General features: G+C 27.7%; 1 protein-coding gene across 1 annotated transcript in view; it reads left to right on the top strand.

The window, feature by feature from the left end:
* The window catches only part of LOC111636800 (N(G),N(G)-dimethylarginine dimethylaminohydrolase 1-like), a 69,805-nt gene that overhangs the window by 23,218 nt on the left and 22,299 nt on the right, over positions 1-24,288 (top strand). The window contains exon 2 of the mRNA XM_023382134.1: positions 19,948-20,050. Within this exon, the coding sequence (XP_023237902.1) occupies positions 19,948-20,050 (103 nt within the window). The remainder of the gene's footprint in view (positions 1-19,947; positions 20,051-24,288) is intronic.

Consider the following 24,288-nt stretch of genomic DNA (forward strand, 5'->3'; position numbering starts at 1 on the left):
TGATAATTCAACTACGCTTGTTGGAGAACAATAAAAACACTACACTCAACAAGCCACCAATAAAACTCAACTGCCTAACCTATAACCAAAGTCTCCTTTTAATTTGTTTTTAAAAAAAAGCGCTTGACAAACTTGCCCCGCATGCCGAAGTTGCCCCGGTCTCCCCTAAATTTTCTTCTTTGCTTATGTTGAGGTATAAAAAGTTCCATACATTACATTGCTTTAACGTAACCAATTATAAAACGTTATAGTATAATTTTAAACTTCTAAATTCTTTCTGTAGAACATTGTAATAAATTGTATAAGATAATCTGTTAATTTTATTCTTGATTTTTCTTTTCATAAAATCAATTTTTATCGACAGTTTTTACGGATTTTCATTAAGCTGCGTTAAAGTATAAGCAAAATAGAAACCAATTAATAATATTAACTTAAACATTAGAGAGAAGTGTTAAATAAATTCATCGTAATTTAAATGCTATTGAAATTAAAACATCCAAATTTTAATATAACGTTTAGACTTTTGTAAAGTTTTAGTATAAGAGTAACTCTATCATCTATCGAAAAAAAATGTGTGTCTACTGCATTCATTAAGATACGGATCGTGAAATAAAATGATTAATGACTTTATTCGTTATCTTATTCTAAATCACTCCATTCACACATCGCTGATTATCTATCTGTTATTTTTGCTATATCGCACTACTGGATAACATCGATTAAAATGATATAATCCAACAAAACAAAAAGTTTCTGAATGAAATTTCTTTACGGTTACGTGGACATTGATTCTGAATAAAATTGAAGCATTGAGATTTACTAGAAGGTAGTCTTTTAGTAATTATTCAAGTATAAACTGCTTCTTTGATAGATACGCTGAAGATCAGCCCATTCCATTTCTGCATTGTCAAGATTTTCGACCTTACTTTTCAGGTTCTGATAACTTTCCGATTCGTATCATCAGGCCACATCGTTCTCTTTCCACCTCTTCTTTTTTCCCACATATTTTCCCATCACTATCAATAAACTTTCAGTCTTATTCACTGCATAATTATCTAACATCGGTTTTTTGTTAGATTAAAGTTAGGATTCAGTAGAATTTCAGTGAAATTAGTGCAAGATCTATGTATTTTCAATGCCTTTATTGGTGTATATTCTTTTAATTATCTGAAATTACGGTGTCTCTATAGAAAAGATCCGTTCACTAGTGCCTCATAAGGGTGACCTGTATCGAGATTTAACTTATACACTAGTACAACTCATCCGTTTCTATAACTTGGTATATTATTGTTTGAACTATAAGGAACCTTGTACCCAATTTTAAAACTTGTTGTGAACATAAGCTGTAACGTGTAAAAGGCCCTTTTCCTTCACAAATAATAATAATAAATTTAGCAATGAGGACCTAAACTGCAACTTGTTGGGCTTACTTGTAGATCCATCTACTTGTATTAAAATTTTCAATACTAACCAACCAAAAATATGCGCTTCGAGTTACGAATTTTATCGCTAATTAATGTAATCGGTAGCTTCGAAGTTCGGTTTTCATTTGTGTTAATGTTTTTTATATATGAATGTATTTGGGTGGATTTGATGTTTCGTTACACCTTCATCACATAGAAATGTTAGGCATTTTTTTTTTTCTCGGGTTATTTTTTATACGAACGAGTGCGATCAATGATTTTAGAACTATTTTTAAACACACAAGTTACATTTATAAATCGTTTTTTGCAGTTTTCTAAAGATATTTTGGAAATATTAGAACGGATTTTTTGCTCAAGAGAGCGATTAAGCAAGCTTTGAATCATGTTGATTTGTACAATACAGTACATCCTTCGTATAAATTAATGGCCGTGTTTAATGATTCGTGTTAAAAGAATCTATAGAAGCCATACTTTAAATAATTAAACTTTTTAATAACTTGTTGTCTTTGGTTACTGAAACGTTACATCCCGAAATATTCAGCGATTTTATAAAAATATATTTATTTTATCACGTGAATTATTAAGCTCTCTATCATATAATTTTGTATTTAATATATTTAAAACGTCTAAAAAACATGAAATTTTGTAAAATACAAGATAGCCCAAAAATCAACTAACCAATCTACTTCGTAAATAGCAAGTGTTTCGAACTAATTTTAATCGTTCCTAAAATATACCCAAACCTCGATTTAGGGCTTATTTATTTGCCTCCGAAGTTAGCATTAAATCGAGTGTAGCCCTAAATTGAAGTGCCTGTACGCTTGTCTAATGTAGTAGTGAGGTGCGTGTCCACAAGTTTGAGTTCGAAAGTAATTCGGTGATAACGTCGTATACAACGCAAAATTACATATTAAATAATTCACAAACTAACAGTATTTAATGTTTACGGGGATAAATATTCGAAAGGTTCGAATGTGTATCTCAGTTAATTGATTTTTGGGTCATCCTGAATAAATTTCTAACTATCAACCGAATGATTTAAGTGATATTTTCAAGAAACAATGCCAAGAGTGACCCGTATCTAAAAGTTGTAATTGCAAGTAAAATTTTAACGTAGATTATATCTTTTAAATTGTTAAAGATCGATTAGCAGTCGCTTAGGGACGTAATAAATGGAAAGATCAATTAGGCATGTACACCAGTATTTCTCAGCCAGTGGGTCGCGACCCCCTGGGAGGCACCACATTAAGATTATTCGATAACGCAGTTTCTCTCATTTCTACCGTACTAATTGGACCGGATTCAGATATAAATATTAAAGGGCGAGATAAGCTTTTGATTTATTACATTGATTTTAAGTTTTGAAAATAAATTAGCATGTAATGAAGTTCGTAATTTGTTGGGGAACCTTTAAAAAATATATATCAAATTTTGTATGGTATATATACATCACTTATTCAAGGTCAACTAAAGAATATTTTAGAAGTAATATATACACTTTATATTTGCTAAGAAATAAAATACATTAAATTGTGTTATTTTAATTTAATTTGAAAATATATGGTGGCTCAGAAGTCAGTTAACTGTGTTAAATTACGAGCTTCGGAAAATTGGTTGGGGATGAAGATCTATGCCATGTCATTTATGTCGCAACAACGCTTCGTAATTCGTGTTTTGAACAAGAAGGACCGTATTTTGAACTTTCCGTTAAAGTTTGTAAGTAAAAATGGATTTGAATACGACAATAATTTAGGCTTTTTTATCGGTTAACTGACTTTTGATCACACTGTATTTATTGAATAATGTCTTAATAATGACAGTGATTATTCCGAATTACGTTGTACAGTACGTAACAATGAATTTTATTAAAATATATAACCGTTTATAGGTTTTTTATTTAATATGTGAAAAGTTTTAATGTTCGTCCTTAAGCATAATAAATTTTGAATAGGTATTTTTATCATTACTTTTTTTCAGTAGAAGTTAAACCTGAACATGAATATTGAATGACGTTTATACTTCAATAAAAACCGCCCTTAACCACGAAAAGCAGTACATTTTACTAAAAAAAAAAAAAATATTCGTAACTAGGAGACAAACACAAACACAGTTTGTTTTCTCTTCTCGTTACTATAAAGTAATATAATACAGAAGACATATCCAAATACATCGCAGTGAACTAGAAGAGAAACGTAAACTTTGGAGTATTCACAATTCATCCTTTTCACACATAATATCACAGTTACTATCACAGTAACCAGAAGACAAACAAATGCAGTTCGTATCTGTCTTTCAGTTACTACACGTAAGATGATAAATGCTTATTACTTTTGTGTTTATCTTCTAGCTATTCTGATCTAATTATTACAATTTTGTGTTTTTGTAGTGTGAAAAGAATGAATTTGTAAAGACTCTAAGGTTCGTTTCTGTCATCTAGTTACGAGTATTTTTGTTTTTTAATAAATAATGCCTAGTTCAATTGTTTTGATCATATAAAAATAACTAGCTTTTAAGTCAAGCAGAGAATTCCAGTTTTAATGGGACAGTAAGTACATGTTCCATCATCCAAACTTCCGTTTCGCATTCTTTCGATCTCACTGATCATTATTTAACTAGCTGCAAACGCTTTTCAGGTCATTAATATATGTTAATATATATATATTTTTTTCAAGCGTTATACTTAATATCCTCTACCAATAGCACATTATTTAAATAAAATGTAAGAAAAAATTTGATTTTCTTCTTTACATATTTATTAATTTTATATGATTAACATGCGAAGAATAGAAGAACTACGAATGTAACAAAAAACTGCATTAGATCAGTATTTGTTATAAATATATTTAAAAATCAGGTGAAGAAAAATTATTATAAGAGATTCTAAATAGAAAGTTCAAGTCGAAAATTAATGTTAATGATTTTTTGAAGAGTTTTTTTTTTGTATAAAGGTAAAAATATTGATATTAATAGAAGTTAAAAAATATATATAGTTTTTTTTTCCTATAATAACGAACATAAACTGGCAATAACGTAAGGTAAAAAAACAGTGAAAAATTATATGCAATAACCTATAAATCTAAGTGAGATTAGCGGGTCGACAGTCCTAACCGTCGGCATTTCTAAACTGATATTATGATTTATGTTGGTTCGTTTTATTTTATTTTATTTTTTTCCCCCATCTGTTGGGAAACGTTGGTAAAGAGATTTCCTATGAAGTTCCATTATTTTCGTTTGAATCGTTTATACTCGATCAATGTAAGGGTTTATTGCCATCAAGTGCGACATTATTTTCCCCCCCTCTAGAATTTCCTAAATGTTTCGGGAGTTGCTCTAGAAAAGGAGGGGGAGGAAAAAAACTAAATGACATTCGTAACATTTAATAAATTCTGTCATTTTATTTTTAAAAAAAAAATGTTTACAATAACGATACATTTATCATTAAGAATCAAAGTAAATTGCGAATAGACGTAATAAAATCAGAATTTATGTAAATACGTATAGGAGGAAAGATTTTGTATATAAGTTATTGATCATTTTAGTATGAAAGAGTTTAAAATTTTTTACGAGTAAAAAGACTTTCTTCATAGTAATCAATTAAGTTTAATTAAATTATAATTTATATAAATTTTATTAGCAAAATAACGAAGAAAATCCTGGCTTAATTAATATTTACTTTTTCTAATATTATCACACGTCACTTGAAAAAGGAGATTATTAATTAATAATTAATAAGAAAAACCGATAATGGGTGAATATTCATTCGTAAATTCAATTGACCTAAATATTCTGATGGAAAAGTAAAATTGATCGTTAGATCTTGGGATGCCAGAAATATTATCATAGTGACCTAAAGCCTGTATTGATAGCATTATAAAATACAGTACTACTTTGAACAATCGAACTTTAACGAAGGATAATTCACTGTTCTAGGAAGAAAAATCTTATATTAATGATAATATCTTTTACTCTTTAACCTCAGCAGTTAAACTAGACGACAAAGGATCCAGATTTACTCGTATAATATTTGTTCTCTTCGCAAATTTTCACGCTTTGTTAAGTTTTCGGGTGAGTAAACACCTTCACATAAAGTACTATTGTTACGAGCGAAAGAGGAAATATCTGTCAAGTCAACTAACTCATTCATATCGGTGGTGGTAAAGTTTTCGAGTGCCGTTACCGAAAGGATGATGCGCGAACCAGGTGTTGTATTAAACTCTATTAACAGACCAGTTCGATTTATTATATAATAATTCATTAATGGGAAGCTATCAGAAATTGAATTTTTCGATGATGATAATGAGATCGTATTAACAATGACCATTTCCTAATGTTCTCGAATTTTGGCCCGAACAGAATTGAATATTTAATTGAGGGTGACCCAAAAGTCGGTTATCGTGTTTCGTTTTACGATTTCCAGCTGCACTTATACGATTGTGAATCGTAAAGCGAGTTTAAAACAACATAAAAAATATAATTAAGTGTTTGAATAAAACAACAGGATTTAATCTTTACAGTGTTAACTGACTTTTGGTCATCCTCTATATCATAATAACGAGATACTTGCAATGAAGTGCATGCTTTGAAGATATAGCGTATTTGAGAGTTGCAGCAAAAGTGTTTATTATATTGTAAAATAATAATAATAATAATAAATTTTATAATGCAACGAATTATATTTTTAAAAATGTAGTAATTAATATAATTATGAAATAGAATTATAAATTTCAGTTAAATAATGCAATTTATTTTTAGTGGAGATGACATAATCAACCGTCGAGCCAATTATGGTGATATTAATAGACAATATCTGATGACATTTCACATACATAAAGTTATATAAGTAGAATATTTGAATAGTGTGTTACGTTGAATAGTAATTCTTCGTGTGCACATATTATTAAATCGTATCTGTTAATGCGAATTTCGTTCTTAATGTAAAATTTATTTAAGTCGTAATTAGATTCGTGCCTAGTTATTCGTCACGAATTTTTTGAAAATTATGAAATATTCACGAAAAATTGCGACGAATTTAGATAAATTATTCAATATTCTAAAATTTGAGTTTAATTTTATACTGATTATTAGGTTTTATTAAATATATATATATATATATATTTATTTAATATATAATGAAATGATTTCGATTACATTAAAATGTCTTTAAAATAATTATAGAAAATCTTAATAAGGACCACCCGTTGTAGTAAATTATTATGTTGATCCTTGCAATTTACGTATATAGTGAATGATTTAGCTCACAAGTCAGTCGAAAACCTTTTAAAAAGCGACCTTTCTCCCTTTGATAAAGATTCATACCAAGGTTTATCCACATTAGCAATATTGTCGAAATCCCTAGGGACCACGTTGTAAGGTCTAGTCAGTTTGATAGTACTGTTTAAAGTTTAAAATAAAGGAAATGTTGATTAAACCCTTATACAATGCTATTTTTCTATATCGCCGAATGGAAGAAGAAATTAATGGAAATATTCTGTATTAAAATAGTTAAATTATATATAAATTTTAATTACTTTTTGTTTTATTTATAACGTTAAAACATTTACTACATTTTTAATTAATTTCATTTCACCCCCCTCCTGTCAAGGGAATTGTTACACTTTTCTTTCTACTCCTACCTAATTTATTGCTGAATCAATTTTTGCAAATGATCACGATTCTGTGAATAAATTTAAGAACTGAGTTATATATATATATATATCTAGCAGACTGGATCCTATTTATATGATAATTTAAAAGAATTTTTTAAATTTTGGATAGGATCGTGATCTCCGTGTTATTCCCGTTCGTGATTAAAAAAAAACTAGAGTAAAAAAAAAAAAATAGAATATACAGTAAAACTTCAGTATAGACCAATCTGTTTGTTCTCCTCCGAAATCGGCGCTACAGCGAAGTGACTCAAATAATACGAATTATATTTATATAGTAACGATGTAAACCAGTTCGGTAGTCACGTGATCTGGTGATGACAGTGAGCGCCTCGTGAAGCGACTTTAATACAGCTGGATAAGCAAACCAATGACATAGCCCGTTTCATTTGAAACGGACTATATCATTAGTTTGCTTATCCAGTTGTATTAAAGTCGCTTTATCGGATAACGCTCCCAATGTCGTTTACAATGCAAAATCTTGCATTTAGTAATTGACTGATCCAATATTTATGGGTTGTATTCACTGGCTCTATATCGAAGTTTGACTATTCGTAAGAAAACATCCTTTTTTTTTTTTAAAGTGGAATTGATATTGCAGTTTACAAATTTCGCTGTTTTCTGGGAGAATCTTCATTTTAATGTACACATTTTATGTTCTATTGTAGTGTACCCCCGGGCCAAATCCGGTCCTGGAACATATTCGACACATCACTTATAAATGATGGAAATGGGCATGTTGATTTTACTATACAGTATCCTACATACGAAATAATAATAAATATTATGTATTGTAATAAAGAGTGTCCCAAAAGTCAGTTAACCGTTACAAAGACTAACATTTTTTCTTGTTCGATACTTTATTCAAGTAGTTAGAACTCTTTTAAATATCGGTGGACGGTACTTGTACGCTGGACATTACCTGTATTAATTAATTAATTAATGAAATTAAATAAATGAATTGGAGGAAGACGAAAAATAACTCTAAGATTACAAAAGTATTCATTTTCAGTATTTACTACGTTACTTTTATTAGATTAATAATTAATTTTTTACGTGTACAATCAAATCTTGATGTAGTTACTAGATAAGTTATAATTCGTATTGTTTGAGGAAGTTTTGTTTAGCGTCACACTCGCTTTAGTGCCAATTTCAGAGAACAAATGGTGGCATTAAATCGATGTTTTAATATGTATGTATATTAAGATTAACGATTTTATTTACTTACTTTCTTTTCCGTTTTCATCTTTTCCATTTTCCGATTTTCATCTCCGTTTCTTTGTATAAATATTCGAATTGGAATTAATTTAAATATTTACGATCTTCTCTCCTCCTCCTCCTCCTCCTCCTCCTCCTCCTCTTCTTCTTACAATAGAATATTCTTTATAACAAAATCAGAATTTTTGAAAGAAAAGTCTTAATTTTTTTAATATGATGATTTTATGCTTTGGGAAAGAAATTTTCTTTCTTTTCGTTTTTAAGTGAGATTCTATAGCTTTTTCAAGAATTAGTAAAAAACAGAAAGAGAGAGAGAAAGAATTGAAAAGAATAATTTTTTCCCTCTCTCTCTCTCTGTAAATTCCCTGAAGTAAAAAACCCTTTCTAAATTTAATAATGACAGCATTGTTAATGTGGAACGTACCAGATCTCCTTCAAATAGAAAAACGCCCACATTTAAAACGTAATTGTTCAAACAAAAGTCGGGTAGGACCGTGACCTCCGTGATTCCTACGTGATACGTTCGAATGATGGACATATAGTAATTGTGACGTCATCCGTAATTCCTTTTTATGTAACTCCTCCCTGTCTAGTTCTAACAGTCATTTGGGTGAACGTTGCAGTTCTTATTTGTTACGCGTAATTTCATGATATTAAATTTCCAGCGATCTGTTTGCATTCGTTAAATATTAAAAATATTTTGTATTGTTTTGTGAATGCAAACTTGTGTAATTTTGATTAATTAAATTTTTTTTTTCTACTTTTCCTGCTGTTATATATAACGGAGGAAAAGTATGGCGATTGGTCAAAAAATGACCCTTCCTCCCCAGATTTTACATTTTTTTGGACTCAGGAGACTTTGAAACGTCGAGAAATACAAAAAAGTTGGAGATTTTTCTGTATGTATGGGTCTTTATGGGGGGCCCACGATTTTGTTCACCCACTTTAAAGCTTAATAACTCCTGTGCTTTTTGTCGAAAATTTCTGAAATTTTGCAAGGAGGTTCGTGTATTAGGAGCATTGATGCTGTTAAATTTTGGTGGTTTAAGGTATCATTTCTCGAGTGGATTCTGCTTTAATGAAGATTTTACTAGTTATTAACATTTACAAATTGTTTTTTAATATAAAACTTGTCTCTACTCTCGAGTTTAGACTTCTTGCCATTTTATAATAGTTAATAATGCAAAAAGTTGTTAAATAAAATCTCATAGCAGATAGTGCTACACACAATTTTAACTTTTTTTTTTTCTGGGAAGTTATGCAACTCGTTGTTACTTGTTTTTTTACTTTATTGTGAATTTTTTGAATGCATTTTAATTAATTTAACCGTAAAACTGAAAACTTTATTAGTTGTATCATATTTAAGAAGTAATTCAAAGTTATATTGATACTTTGATCTTAAAACTTAGGTAACTTGTGAATTTTGAGCCTTTAGGAGCCTCATAAACTGTATATGCTTAGTTCACTTCTAGACATTCTACTATGTTAAATATCGTTTCATAGGAGGTTTACATTACATAATCTGATATAAGAGAACCTTGCGAATTGCGAGTTCACTCTTGCCTAGGATCTCTCTCCACAATGTAAATTTAAATTAAAAAAAGAAAATAATAAGATAATTTACTTAATAGCTAATTTTGTGGATCATCTTTTGTTGTTGTAATTGAATAACTTTACAGAAAAAATTATTTATGAAAATTTTGAATAAATTACTATCGATTTTTATATAATGATAATAAATACCTATGTAACATAATATTTAAAAAATATATTTTATGGATAATTATTCAAAATAAAAATGTAATTTAATAATCACGAACGTAAAATTCTTCTTTTATAAAAGAATAATATTTTAATTGTCTTCAAAGTAATTTTCAACGTCGAATTATAATTTGCATCGTATCGATTACGAAATATTTTAATAATTTTCAGTCTGTGTAGGTATTTTTTTTTCTCGTTATAAATGCCCTTTAATTATGATTTTCTTATCTTATTTATTAGTTAAAATAAAGTCTTCGTTTAATTTAGAATTTAAACATTAATTAAACTGTATTTTGGGTTATTTTTCCTTAATTAAATTTAAAGGTTTCTATATTGATTTTGATGTGAATTCAATCACGAGTATCTTTGTTTTTGCTCCGAACATTACAGATTATAGGAATTAAACAATGTGAGTAAACTATAGAATATATAATTCGAAACGTAAGAATTAAAATTCTGTAAAAGTATCCATTTGATTATCTTTAAAGAATAACTTCATTGTTGCAGACTACATTCCTGTTATCACACACTTCAGCTATTCAAAAAACAATAGTAATATTCATGAAAGATATTCTGTTGCCGCAGAATTTTTAATATACAAGCTCAGATTAGATGTTTAAAATATTCTCTAACCTTTCTAAATTCCATAAAAATCACTTAATTCCTTAGTTTTTTTTATCTCGTATCAATTTACTTTTGATTTTATTTTATTTTGAGTTGTAGTTTAGAAAATATTTGAATTAAAAAAAAGTAGGTGATCTAAAGAACATTTCACTCTTTATGCAAGAACGTAATGGCTCTTTAACATATATATATTTTTATTATTTTAATGTTTTACCTTCACTGTTTAAAGCATAGTTTCACATTTTCTCTAACAGATTGAATTTTATTTATGTGCAGTGGACTCTCGATTTAATGAACTTCAAAGGAATGACCAAGAATCGAGAGTTCACTATATCAGAGTCCACTAGTATGTAAGCTCTCTTACAGAAGGATCAGCTGGACTATTTGATGATAAGAATCAAATTACGTGCACTTTTAAGCAACCTTTCTCCTGGATCTTATTATTAAACTTAAAATTCATTATAGAAAGTAATACTCGCACGTGTTTTCTGAGATTTTATATTTAAATAATTATATTTAATGTTAAATTTCATTATTTAGTTTATAAGGGATGGCCAAAAAATCAGTTATCAAGATATATATATATATTTTTAAGAATGCTTGGAACAACTGTATGTAATCGTAATCCAATTCTTTGATTAGAAGGACAACAAAAACCTTATTTTATAGAAAAATCTTTTCGAATAAAGGTTTTTGTTTAATTGTAATAAAATGAATTTAAACCTCGATTTATCGCTGGAATTTTTCGCCTTTGAATTTGGCGTTGAAGGTAGTAGCGCTAAATCAAATAGTTAAGAATTAGCAATATATGCAGTGGCGATGTCTACATACAAGTTTGAATTTGGTGGTTTGAAAGTCACGTGATTCGGTGATAACACCCTCTTTTGCAATGCAAATTTATACGTTTAGCAGTCGACAGATACCGAAGAGTCCCTATTTAATATGTATGGACAAGATCCGTTTACGAGTATTAATTTCCTGTACAGCTTTGCAGGAGGACGGTAGCCTATATGGAAGTTTGAATGTATAACAGCTATATATTCTAAAATAAATACGATATATTCTTTCAAAAACATCAAATTATATCAAATACAATTTTGCACGAAAATCAAAGAATAAAAATGGCGTAAAAATCCCGATAACGTATTTCATATTTGTAAAATTACACGAATTTAAATCGTATTGATTGAAACAAAACAATCCCATTAAATGCCTTAATTTAAGGCTCTAAATTTATCGTATAAAAAGTTATTTTTAGAATCATAGATTACCTGTTAACACTTTGAAAATTTCCGAATAAAAACGACACGGTGTTATCATTATCTATCGGAAACGGATTATATCAGCAACTAACGTTTATAATAAATGCCCAATGCGGGTTTAAATATTACATGTAGGTCAAATGTCCTATGATAGTGCTTATCTTCTGTTGCTCAAACCAGTCATTTAACCTGTAAATGTTTTATTTATCGACTGTCTGTCCGCTACTGAAACATGATAATTCTTGGTAGAAGAGACTTCGATCGAACTATAATCGAAATATTCGTGCTGTGCGTGCTTTTTATTACACTATTTCTGAGTATTTTTTTTAGTTTAAATGCTGTTAAAATTATTTTATTTCATAATAATCCATTATTAACATTATAGAAGCTCTTTCTTTAGCGTATTAAAAGATAGATGTAGTTCGCGACTTATTCGGCGATCAATTATCAAGTTTTCTTTCCCTTAAAACAAATTTTTCAAATTATTTTTATACTGTTGTAAAATGATAATAAGCCGTTTAATTCCGCTTGGCATTATCTGTAATTTTCGATAATAAATTTACATATTGCATTTAAATTAAGATTATCATTTTGGAAACTGTAAAGTCCATAAACTTTATTTTTATATTTCAACGACACTTTTTTTTTATTGCGTGCTAATACAATTTTCTGTAAAGTTATAAAATTTTATTCCTTTCTTATTATTGCTTCCTGTGATTCCTTTTTTTTTTATGCTTGCTTCCTGTTGTCTGTCAGAATTTTATAACCCATTTTAATGTTCCGTTTGTAGCGTGAAAGAAACGTCTGTAAAAGATAAAATATTCGTTACGAATATATATATTTATATTTTTAAATCACTTATCTTTTACATCTATAAGCAATTTCAAATTATAGAAGAAGCATTTTTCTTCTGTTGATAGGAAAATTTAGCAAGTTAAATTTAAATTACTTATAAATTTTATAGGAATTAGATCCGAGAATTTATCAAAATGAATAATTTTTAGTCGTTTTTATAGCGATAAATATTGCAATTGAGATCTAAATTACGGGTCGAAAATAAGAGATTACTTGTAAATATGTTGTAAATTTGTAATTTATTACAATTAAATATACGTTTCCAACGGTGTGATGTTTCTTAATTATTAAAATTAGGCCTGTTTGCTGTATTTTAGGTTTATTTACTGTATGATTTCGAATTTAGAACCTACTTTTTTATGTATATTTCTTAATTTAAAATTAGAGTTCGTCTTATATACGAATGTTTCCTATCACTTCTGAAGTCTGTAATGAAAATCTATAGTATTTGTATCTTTGTGTATGAAAATCTATAGTGTTTACATCTTTGATTTCGATGCAAGTTTCTTTTAGTAAACGTTTTAACTAGTAAACAGAAAGTACAGTAGCTTATCGATTAAAATGATACGGCATGTTTTCCGATAAAGTTGCCGAAATGAAGTATTCTGCAGTGTTTCGTGGTATCTAATCAAGATGAATATTTGCTCCAAACAGTTACTAATCCCAATTAGAGAATACAATATCTGATAAGTCACGCTAAAATACCTTATCATAATAGGGATCAGAGTTCGAATTTGGTTAAGATCCTCGTACTTTATTATAGATAGTACGAGTCGAGACATCTCACGTCTCATCCATGTTTGTCGATTCCGTTGAAGTTAAGGCTCGTTCGTAATGACATTAATTATGGCCAGCCTTAGAGTCTAAATATGTTAGTCTGCTTGTTTACTAACCAGTCAGTTAATACGGTGAAATCTGAATAAAACGGAAAAATTTCCTCGGAATGGACCGATTTTTTTCTTGTTAAACTGTATTCTATATCGAAACCTGCCTAACGCGGAAACTGGAGACGTTTTGCGTACGAAGAGCGTAACCAAAGCGTAAAATTAAAATTCCACTTGTAGACAAATACGTAAAATCGTCTCCGGGTGTAACCGTAAGGGCAAACGTGACAAACTGTATTCCGAGAACTATTTCGAGCCTAATCGAAGAAAGTCATGTGACAAGAGGACATGTGGACACGTGGTCTTTGTTAATACAGTATTAGTCTTTTGTTTGAACTAACTAGGAGCAGAATCGAAAGAGTTTCCGAAAATAGAATTCTCGAGAACAAGCAGCGAATATAACTGGTGAAAACCGTAAGAATAAGGTAACACGTGCTGTTAAATTTGTCTTGTTCAGAGTAGTTAGCGACTAACTAATGCCGAGTATTCGAAATAAATTGATTAACATATTGATAATTACAAAGATTGAAGTAAATGATTAATCAGAGTATTGAAGTTACTAAAGAACTAGATCACACAATAACTTTGTGTCTGTAACTTGCTATTAAAGTTTCCGAAAAAGGGCAAGACACTCGAAATGTCTTGTTCGCTGTCGTATGAGCCAATGAGGACCGCAATCAAGAAGTATTTGAATACGGGTTTTTAGGAATTACGAGAACTTTTGCATTATTAACAACGAAACTATATTTCCATTTAACGAAGCTTTTATTTAGATTATTTCAGGAAAGGTTCTCACATTTTTTTCTTTTATTTATCTGTTTTGATGGTCGCCTTAACAACCCACTATATATATATAACTGATTACTTTTTTCTTAGATGTAGTTTAAGATAACGTAATGGCTTATCTGGTGTTAAATTCTTTATACTTGTGATATGAAAAACTTAATGCTATTATTCAATATGCACTTAAAAAATAATATCTAAATCTTTAGAATATTAATTTAATGTAGAAATGGAAACAGGAAAAGAAAAGGAAACTCTCGTATTTATTAAAATACCCGGAACTCTGTGCCATTGAATCTGTCATTTAATTCCTTAAACTAAGGAAAATCGAATAATAGAAATCGAAAATGTTTGTTTTTTTATTCTTCTTCTTTTTATTGAAATCAAAATATTATATGAAATGTTAAAAGACTTCATTTTCAATAAACAAATATTGAATTTTCTGCTTCGTTTTTATCTTTAATAGTAACATTTGTATATATATATATATATATATATTAAAAAAAATTCTATATTTTCATACTTGTGTAAGCGAATCAAGAATAAATTTCAGGGTAGATTTGATAGATTTAGAATTGTATAAGAACATCAAATATTTTAAGATATTTATTTATGATTAGTCAAAAATTAGCCTAATGGTCTAACTTTTAATTGTGAAAACATATGCAGAGAACTTATATGTAAATTTGTATCAATAAAAATATATTCATTCTTAGTATCTTTTGTTCTTTTTTGAAATATAGAAACATTTTTTAAAATGTAATAAGATTTTATTATTTCTATTAAATATTATTCTAGTTTATTTTTTTTTTAAATTTATACTGGAATTCTGAGAATCGATATTACATAAATACAATACAGAGTTCGAAATAATGTTAACTTTTAGAAGAATGTAACGTTAAATATATGTTTATCTCCGTTTCCTAATTGGCATTATTATTCTGTAAGCAATTTATTACAGGGAGGCCAAAAAATAAATAAAATAAAATGCGAAGGTTCTCATTCGTCGTTTATACAGACGTTCGTGTACGAGAGAAATCATTTTATCTTGGAAACGATGTTTTAAAACCCGCTAGCACGCTATTACATATTCATATTCACTATATTAGTAACATATGCTGCACGAAAAAAAAATAAATCTACGACATATGTTGATATATATACATTACCATTTGTGGATAAGCCAAAATAAACAAAGGTTTTTTTTGTAGTTCCAAGAAAAATTTCAATCCTTCGTTTGGCAGGTCACAATGAATTTTATCTCGAATTGTGAGTTAGAAGTAAAGAAACTTGTGTAATTTTGTCGAATCGTTTTCTACCAGGAAAATGTTTAAGCTTGATTTTTACAGTTATTAAACTTATGTATCTTAATTATTTATAAATTTTATCACTACTTTTGGAAAATCTCTGTCAGCGCTGTTAATGTTCAGCAAGGACGATCCGTTTTAAACATCTGTTCTGTTGACTTACTGCGCTGACTCTTCTTTAATTTTTTTTTCCACGGTTATTTTGTGTTTAATTAATTTTTTTAAACAAAAATATTAAATGAAAATTTGCTAAATATCATTAGAATAAAATTAATTTATAAAAAAATGTAAATTATAATTACGTCTTGATCACTGTTTTTTCTTCTTCTTTTTCTTTTTTCGGTTTCCGAAATGAGATAGTGAAATTTTAAATCGTTTTTATGAAAATTACGTTACAGTTTTTAACGTATTTTTACATCCTGATTGGTTACTATATGATAATTAACTTTGGTGTAGTAATCAATTGTTAATACTATGTGATAATTAACTTTCCACCTCCTCCTCAAGTTTAAACGTTTTGATATAATAAAAACGTTTAAACTTGAGGAGGTGGAAGGTTAATTATCACAGTTATGTTAAAAGTATGGCACTTATATTAGATAAATGATAACATCTCAAATAAATCTGTTTTTTTATTATTAATTATTATAACTTACTGCATGTATATTTTATTATATTTTAAATAAATACAGGATATTTTATTTTTGAAAATTAGAATTTTATGCTGTACAAACTTGTGAAATATTTAAAAAAAAAAAAAACTACATCAAATTTATGAAATTTTTCTTTAGAAATAATCATTAATGTTATAGTTATATTGTATTAATGTATTCGTTAATTCATTATCATCATCAGCCGTCCTCTTTTGTCGAGATGGATTGAGTCCTTTAATTTTGTCTTAATGTTCTCTGGTTAGTAACTGTGTTTGTTAGAATTAGGCCCATAGTGGGAATGGTTAGGTTGCGAAAGATCGGACACAATACTTCCTGGACAAACTGGTCGTGGCAAAATTACCAGTTTTCTTGATTCAAACTTGAACCTAGGTTCTGTAGAGCCAGGCTGACACCTTTATCACTTCAATCATCCAGCTGTTGGTATCTGTAAATTACTAAACACTTAATATATTTTGAAACTAGAATTTAGAACAGATTAAAATTTATATTTGTATATAAGTGTTTATGTAATAAAATGTATCAAATTAAATTTAATGGAAGAATATTGTTATGTTTTTATTATATACTAGTTGTTATAATAGTTATAACAGTATATTTTACACATTATTAATTGTTTTGTCCTAGAAATTTGAATGTCAGTTGTGCTTAGAATAAAAATGATCTCATTTCCTTGAAAAGCAAATAAAAAATTAATCATTGATATTTTTAATTCAAGAACTTGAAAGCATTTATTCACAGTTTGAATGAATATTAATTAAATATTGAAAAGAAATGATACAAAATTTTTAAATACTAATTAATTTCTTATAATTTATTTACTACTTTTTTCTTCTTTATTAATTTAGTATGTAAATGCATTAAATTTGTAATATTAATTAAACTGTTTTAAAACAATGAAATTTTAGAAATATTTATATTGATTTAAATTAATTTTTAAAAATTTTATAAATTTTGTTTAGTAATAAAAGATGGTTTTTAGTTCTTCATGAAGCATAAGTGAAAAAATTGCTATTTTTAAGATTATCAAAGAAATATTTAATAATTGAAATGCTTTAATTAAACCATTTTCAGCAATAATTAAGTTAACAAATAGGACAGAACTTATAGAATTAAATATTAAAATTTAAGTAAATGTGTTACCTAAATACTTTGGATTTTTTAAATACAGTACAAATTTATAATTTTAAATAAACTTTATCTTAATAAAGTGAATAAAAAATGTAAGGAAATTTATCTGGTTTGGATTTTATAGATTAGAGAATTAGGGGAGAAGTTGCTATTTGGCAATAATTAAGTCAACGTTTTATCTAGAACAGTGTTTCTCAACCTCTAACAAATCGTCGCCCCCTTCAATAAAACCGTTACATAGTATCGTCTCCTTCACTACAAAATTTTGATGCCGAGGGACAAGGCTAACGCCAAATTCGTACTGCATTGAATAGACTAGTGACTAGTATAATGTCATTTGTTTAATTATTGTACAATATAACGAATAAAATATCTAATTATTCATAATGTAATGTTTTACTATATCGCCCAGAAAATTGTTTTTTGCACCCAAAATATAAATTGCTACTAATCGCCCCCTCAACATGAAAAAAGCCCACATGGTGACGATATCAACCCCGTTGAGAAACACTGATCTAGAAGAAACTGTTTTGTTCATTTGTTACATCATGATGCCAAGTTTTTTCCAACAATATAGAAGTTATGGAATAAATTAAAGTTCTACATTATAAGTACAGGGTGAAACAAAAGTCCCTTGCGCCCTTTTAATTCCAAAAGCACAAGGTCAACAAAAAAGTCCCACTAACCATTATTCACTAATTACATTAACAAAATTAAGTATGGTACTTTTAGAATGAAAAAAATGCAAGGGACTTTTAACTTATCCTATATTTAATAATTTTATTGCAAATATAATTAATGATTTTTTTTTCCTCATTGTTACTATCAAAACTAAAATTGTTCATTATTATGAACAGTTTTAGTTTTGGTCCTAGGACCCACTCTGTTTAAGCTGTAGATATTCTTAATTTTATGATCTATTTTTGAACGTATTGTGAATATATCAGATGTATTATGTAAAACAAATACAGAAATAGTTACCAGAAAAATTCCTAAAAATTTTCATGTATGATTTATATAATATATACAAGTATACTTTTTTGAGACTATAAAATTATTTTTATGTAATGAAAAATTTATTATGAACTTATCGCGAAAAATTCTACAATTTGAATAACAACAGAAAAAAGAAAACTACTTCATTTTTTTCTATTTGAAATTTAGAGTCTTTTGAAGTAAAATAATTTCAAAGACTAAAATAAATAAAAACACATTTAATCAATTTATCGTCAACATCAACAATCTTGATTTCAGCATCGTTTGGTGTCTGATTTCATCTCCTTCCATCTCTCTCAGTTCTTATCATTTGCTTCTATATCATTTAGCCACAATTTTATGAAGTCTGTTTTTCTGTTTATATCATTTATAATGCTATTGAGGACTTATTTAACTGAAGAAGTCTTAAATAATAAATTTAATATTATTTCTTGATTCCTAGTAATTAAATAATAATAGTAATAATAATGTTAAGTTCAATTGCAGTTCAGTTCAAATAAATATTGTGAGATATAAATTTTTTTATGTTTAACTCTGTGCCATACTACTATTATACTGCTTTAAAAAATTTTTATTTCTTATAATAATAATAATTTGTAAAATATCAAAATAACAATAGAATTATCAAGTGCTTACTAACAGATAATAACTTACAATTCTAGCACACTTTTGTTTGCAATTGATTATCTAATTATTCATAATAACAAAAAGCCTTCATACTCAAACCATAATTTAATTTAATCTATGGATATAGGAAGTAATATATTAATTGCTAAGATGTGAAAATACTTTTTAAATGCCCGGAGATATCTTTTCAATTAATTTTGGATTTTTAATTTTGCATTTATTTATTTAGTTGTAGTTAAATTTAACATTTATGTTAACAATTAAATATTTATCTTTGTTCTATCACTTGTTTTTATTCTGTGGTTTTTGTGTTTTAAATTTTTTATATTAGAGAACCTGAAAAAGTTATTTAAAATGGATAAAAATGCTTTTATTACAAATTATTACTGACCTACAAAGGTTTATTTTTTGTTAGTTTGAATCAACTATTCAATTATATGGTCATGTAAGTTTATCTTTCTTGAATACAGAAAAGTATCATTTTAAATTATGAAAAAGTTTGATTACAACTTACAAATAAATACTTTATTCATACCTTAGTTTATTTTTTATTATATTATATCCTTAGTAGAATTCTTATTTAGATTAATATAAGCTAATTAATTAATTGTATTATTGGCTAATCATATTGTATTATTTATATGCTTTATCTAATTATGAAATTCTTAGATTAAATTAATTAATGAATAGTTTTCATTCATGGCTTTAATGTGAAAAATTTGTTTTTGATTTTGTTTTTAGGTAGACATTGTTCGAACAATAATTAGGAAAGAATTAGAATTACCTGTTGTTGAAATAGCTGATGCTAAAGCAACAATAGAAGGTGGTGATGTTTTATTTACTGGTAAGATAATATAAGCAACATTTATTGTCATCTAGTTAATTACATAATTATCTGTTTTTAATAATTCAAGAACCTTATAAAAAATTTATATTCACATAAACAAACATATTATATATTTATTTATTTTGTGTATTTTGCATGAATATAGTTGAAATTTTTATTAAATCGGGGATTCCTGATCTTCTTTTCACTCAATGCTAAAAAAATGCTTTGATGGAGTAGGAATTGCATAAGGAACATTCAAGCACTTTCAAGTATTAATTACTCATTCTTAAAAACTATATTCTTAAAACAGAACAGATTCAAAATTGCTGCTATAGTATTATAAAGCAATATTTATAATGATCTAATTGTAAGTCCTTATAACTCTTACTCCATTTAAAACATTTTTTTATTATATTTATTTTTCGGAGAGTTTTAACTTTATGGTTTTTTTACTCATTTATTCCTTTCCAAAATTAGATTTCGTTAATCTAGCCTATCCATATCTCTGTACAATACAAGAATACATTACAAATAGGATAAATAGGAATGGGAATTAATATACTCTTTTTATTAAACATGAATCAAAATTCAAAACTATGATATTGTAATTTGAAGAACAATTACTTTACTTTATACATTATTATTTTTGTTATATTTTTAAAAATAATAGAAATAAATTTGTTTATCACCTCTTTAGNACAAAATATCATATTCCATCCATTATTACAGAGAAAATTAACATATACATAAATCAAAACAAAAATTATACAAGTATTATTATAAACATCAAAAATAAATATCTGAAAAATAAATATCTGAATGCCCACTATCCAAATATAAACATATAACATAATAACAAAAAATCATCATGGGGAGAACTATCCAACCAAAAACATCATTAAATAAAGAAAAAAAACATTAATTACACCCANATGTTGAGGGGGCGATTAGTAACAATTTATATTTTGGGGGGCAAAAAACAATTTTCTGGGCGATATAGTAAAACATTATATTAAGAATAATTAGATATTTTATTCGTTATATCGTACAATAATTAAACAAATAACATTATACTAGTCACTAGTCTATTCAATGCAGTACGAATTTGGCGTTAGCCTTGGCCCTCGACATCGGAATTTTGAAGTGAAGGGGGCGATACTACGTAATGGTTTTATTGAAGGGGGCGATACTACGTTGAAGGGGGTGACGATTCGTTAGAGGTTGAGAAACACTGCTTTAGATCATTCATCACACCAACTGGGGACATCTAATATCCATGACTTTTCAAATCACTTTGACCATTCAATTAATATCATTATTATGATAATTAATTATAAACTAGTAGTTGAGATCCTTAACGTCTTTATGATTATTCTATTGTATAATGAATTTCGAACAATAGACTACTGATAATAACCTTAAATTATATTTTTTGTATAAATTTTCATAAATATGGTGCATTCTCACTAATCCAAACTAATTATTTGTCTCCACACACCGGGATATGATAAAAAATAATCCTTACTTTTAACCTTGTAATCAGAGTGGTTGTGTTATATGTTAGCAAACGTTTTCGAGGCCCCTTCTGGGCTCATCTTCAGGCTTTTCTATAAATAATAAGCCTGATGTTGAGATTAGAATATTTTCTTTTGAGCAGTTTATCATTTGAATCGTCGCACGCGCAAACCTTCCAGCCAATTTAAAAATGAAATGAGCAATGTTTTGTGTAATCCAAACTAATCATTATATGATGTTCAGATTAGTGAAAAGTTTAGGTTTAGTGGCATTGTATATAAAGAAAAGAAAGTCACTCCAAAACTAATAAAAATACAATTTATGTTCATTTTTGTTGCAACTAGTAGGAATGGTTTTCACTTTTTAATCTGTTGTTTCATTAAAAATTAAAATATATAAAAACATGAAAAAGTTAGTGAAAATTTCTTAATAAATTTAATTTAGCTATTAAATACAAAGTATTGCATATTTCACTCACATTAATTTGTTATAATTAAACACAGCTGAATAAAATTTATCATTAATTTTGTTGCTATAGTTTAAAAAAATAAGCAGTATTAGTTTCGATTAGCAATTGCACTGTACAAGAATTTAATTTATTTTAAAATTCAATAAGACAGGTAAAAAAATTCTATTGTATATAATCTGTAAATCAAATTAAAATCAAAATAAAAAATCAAATGAAAAAATGAAAGCTTTCATTAAATTTACAATTTATATGAATTTATTTCATTGTATAAATTTGAGTTTATCGCATTTATATTATATTGTTAAGCTGAACAAACTTATTTAAAAGTTAATGATAGAAATAAATATCATTGACAGTAATCTATTTACATTTTAAAATTAACAACAATAAATTTCAATAATAAAACCAATTCATTCACATAAATTTAGTTTTTTTATTTTATTTTACAATTTAAAAGTTGTTTTAATGCTTAATTCTTAAAATAAGATTAAAAAATAAAAGAATTAAAGAGAAATTTAAATATATTCAATATTTTCTTTACATCTTTGTCAGTCAATCTCTGCTATTTTCATATGTGAGAATCTGGAGTTGGTAGATTATATTATTAACAAATTTATTTAAAATAATTGTTCGAAATTTTGTCATAAAATCTAGAAAAGCTGAAAAAGAAACTTCCTTTTTGGCTTGAGAAAAGCCAGTCAGTTCCTCCCAAAAGGATAGCTAGAGTGTGATGTTTCACTCTCTGTCCACAAGATTGCACAACTTCTGTCACATGTCGGAACCTTGGAGAGCTGTTTCCAATCTTTCTATTGGATGGAATTCAATATAAAAGGTGAGAGGTCACCTTTGAATGTGCTCTCGCCAAGGCTCTTGCCAATGCTCTTGTTCCTGCTAAGATGCTGTTGCCTTTGCTGAATGCTTTAGTCCCTTTCCCAGTTCTCTACCTTTGCTTGTTCTCAAGGACTCTCAACTCTCTACAATGAACAAATATAATAGGTAATATAATTATATTATGTAAACTGTCTCTCGTCAGGGTAGATTTAGTGGACTAGGATTTGAAGTCCTCTCCTTTGTATTAATATCAATACTAAACATTTTTGTTTTATTCTTATTATAGTTTTGAATCTCCATTTAATATGTATATATGATAGATATAGTTTTTGATTAAATAAATATATAGATATATTCCTAATTGTTCTTCTATTTGATTTATGCCTAACTCTATTGTCGACCCACATAACTCAAAGCAGTCTTGGCACATCCTGCATACTCATCCAACCTGGCACCATATGATTACTTCCTTTTTGGCTGTATAAAAACAACTTCATGGATGGCAGTGGGTCAAGTTGTTGTCTTCATCTGCAGAAATAATCACTGCATTGCAGACTATATATGCAAATCCAGAAAATGCTTTTCAGGAGTTTTTTCAGCAGTTATATTGATGTTGGCAGTGCAGTGCATTGTGACCAAGAGAAAATGAATGTGTGTAATAATTTGCTTAATAAATGTATTTTTTCGTAATCTGCTTAGTTCTCAAACTTTTTGACTAATATTATAACTTTTAAAGGTCTTTGACAAATATATAATGTGTCGTATTATTTACAGATTTTATACAAAACATTTAAACACTAGTCACAAAAAGCTACAAAACATCATTCAAGTATCAGTGTAAGGAGCAAAAGGTACTTTTTCGCAGACAAATATCAATGTTATATTATGATAATTAATTATAAACTAGTAGTTGAGATCCTTAACGTCTTTATGATTATTCTATTGTATAATGAATTTCGAACAATAGACTACTGATAATAACCTTAAATTATATTTTTTGTATAAATTTTCATAAATATGGTGCATTCTCACTAATCCAAACTAATTATTTGTCTCCACACACCGGGATATGATAAAAAATAATCCTTACTTTTAACCTTGTAATCAGAGTGGTTGTGTTATATGTTAGCAAACGTTTTCGAGGCCCCTTCTGGGCTCATCTTCAGGCTTTTCTATAAATAATAAGCCTGATGTTGAGATTAGAATATTTTCTTTTGAGCAGTTTATCATTTGAATCGTCGCACGCGCAAACCTTCCAGCCAATTTAAAAATGAAATGAGCAATGTTTTGTGTAATCCAAACTAATCATTATATGATGTTCAGATTAGTGAAAAGTTTAGGTTTAGTGGCATTGTATATAAAGAAAAGAAAGTCACTCCAAAACTAATAAAAATACAATTTATGTTCATTTTTGTTGCAACTAGTAGGAATGGTTTTC

The sequence above is a fragment of the Centruroides sculpturatus genome, unplaced genomic scaffold (genome assembly GCF_000671375.1).
Source record: "Centruroides sculpturatus isolate CEXI.00-Female unplaced genomic scaffold, Cexi_2.0 scaffold1091, whole genome shotgun sequence".
Taxonomy (NCBI): Eukaryota; Metazoa; Arthropoda; class Arachnida; order Scorpiones; family Buthidae; genus Centruroides; species Centruroides sculpturatus.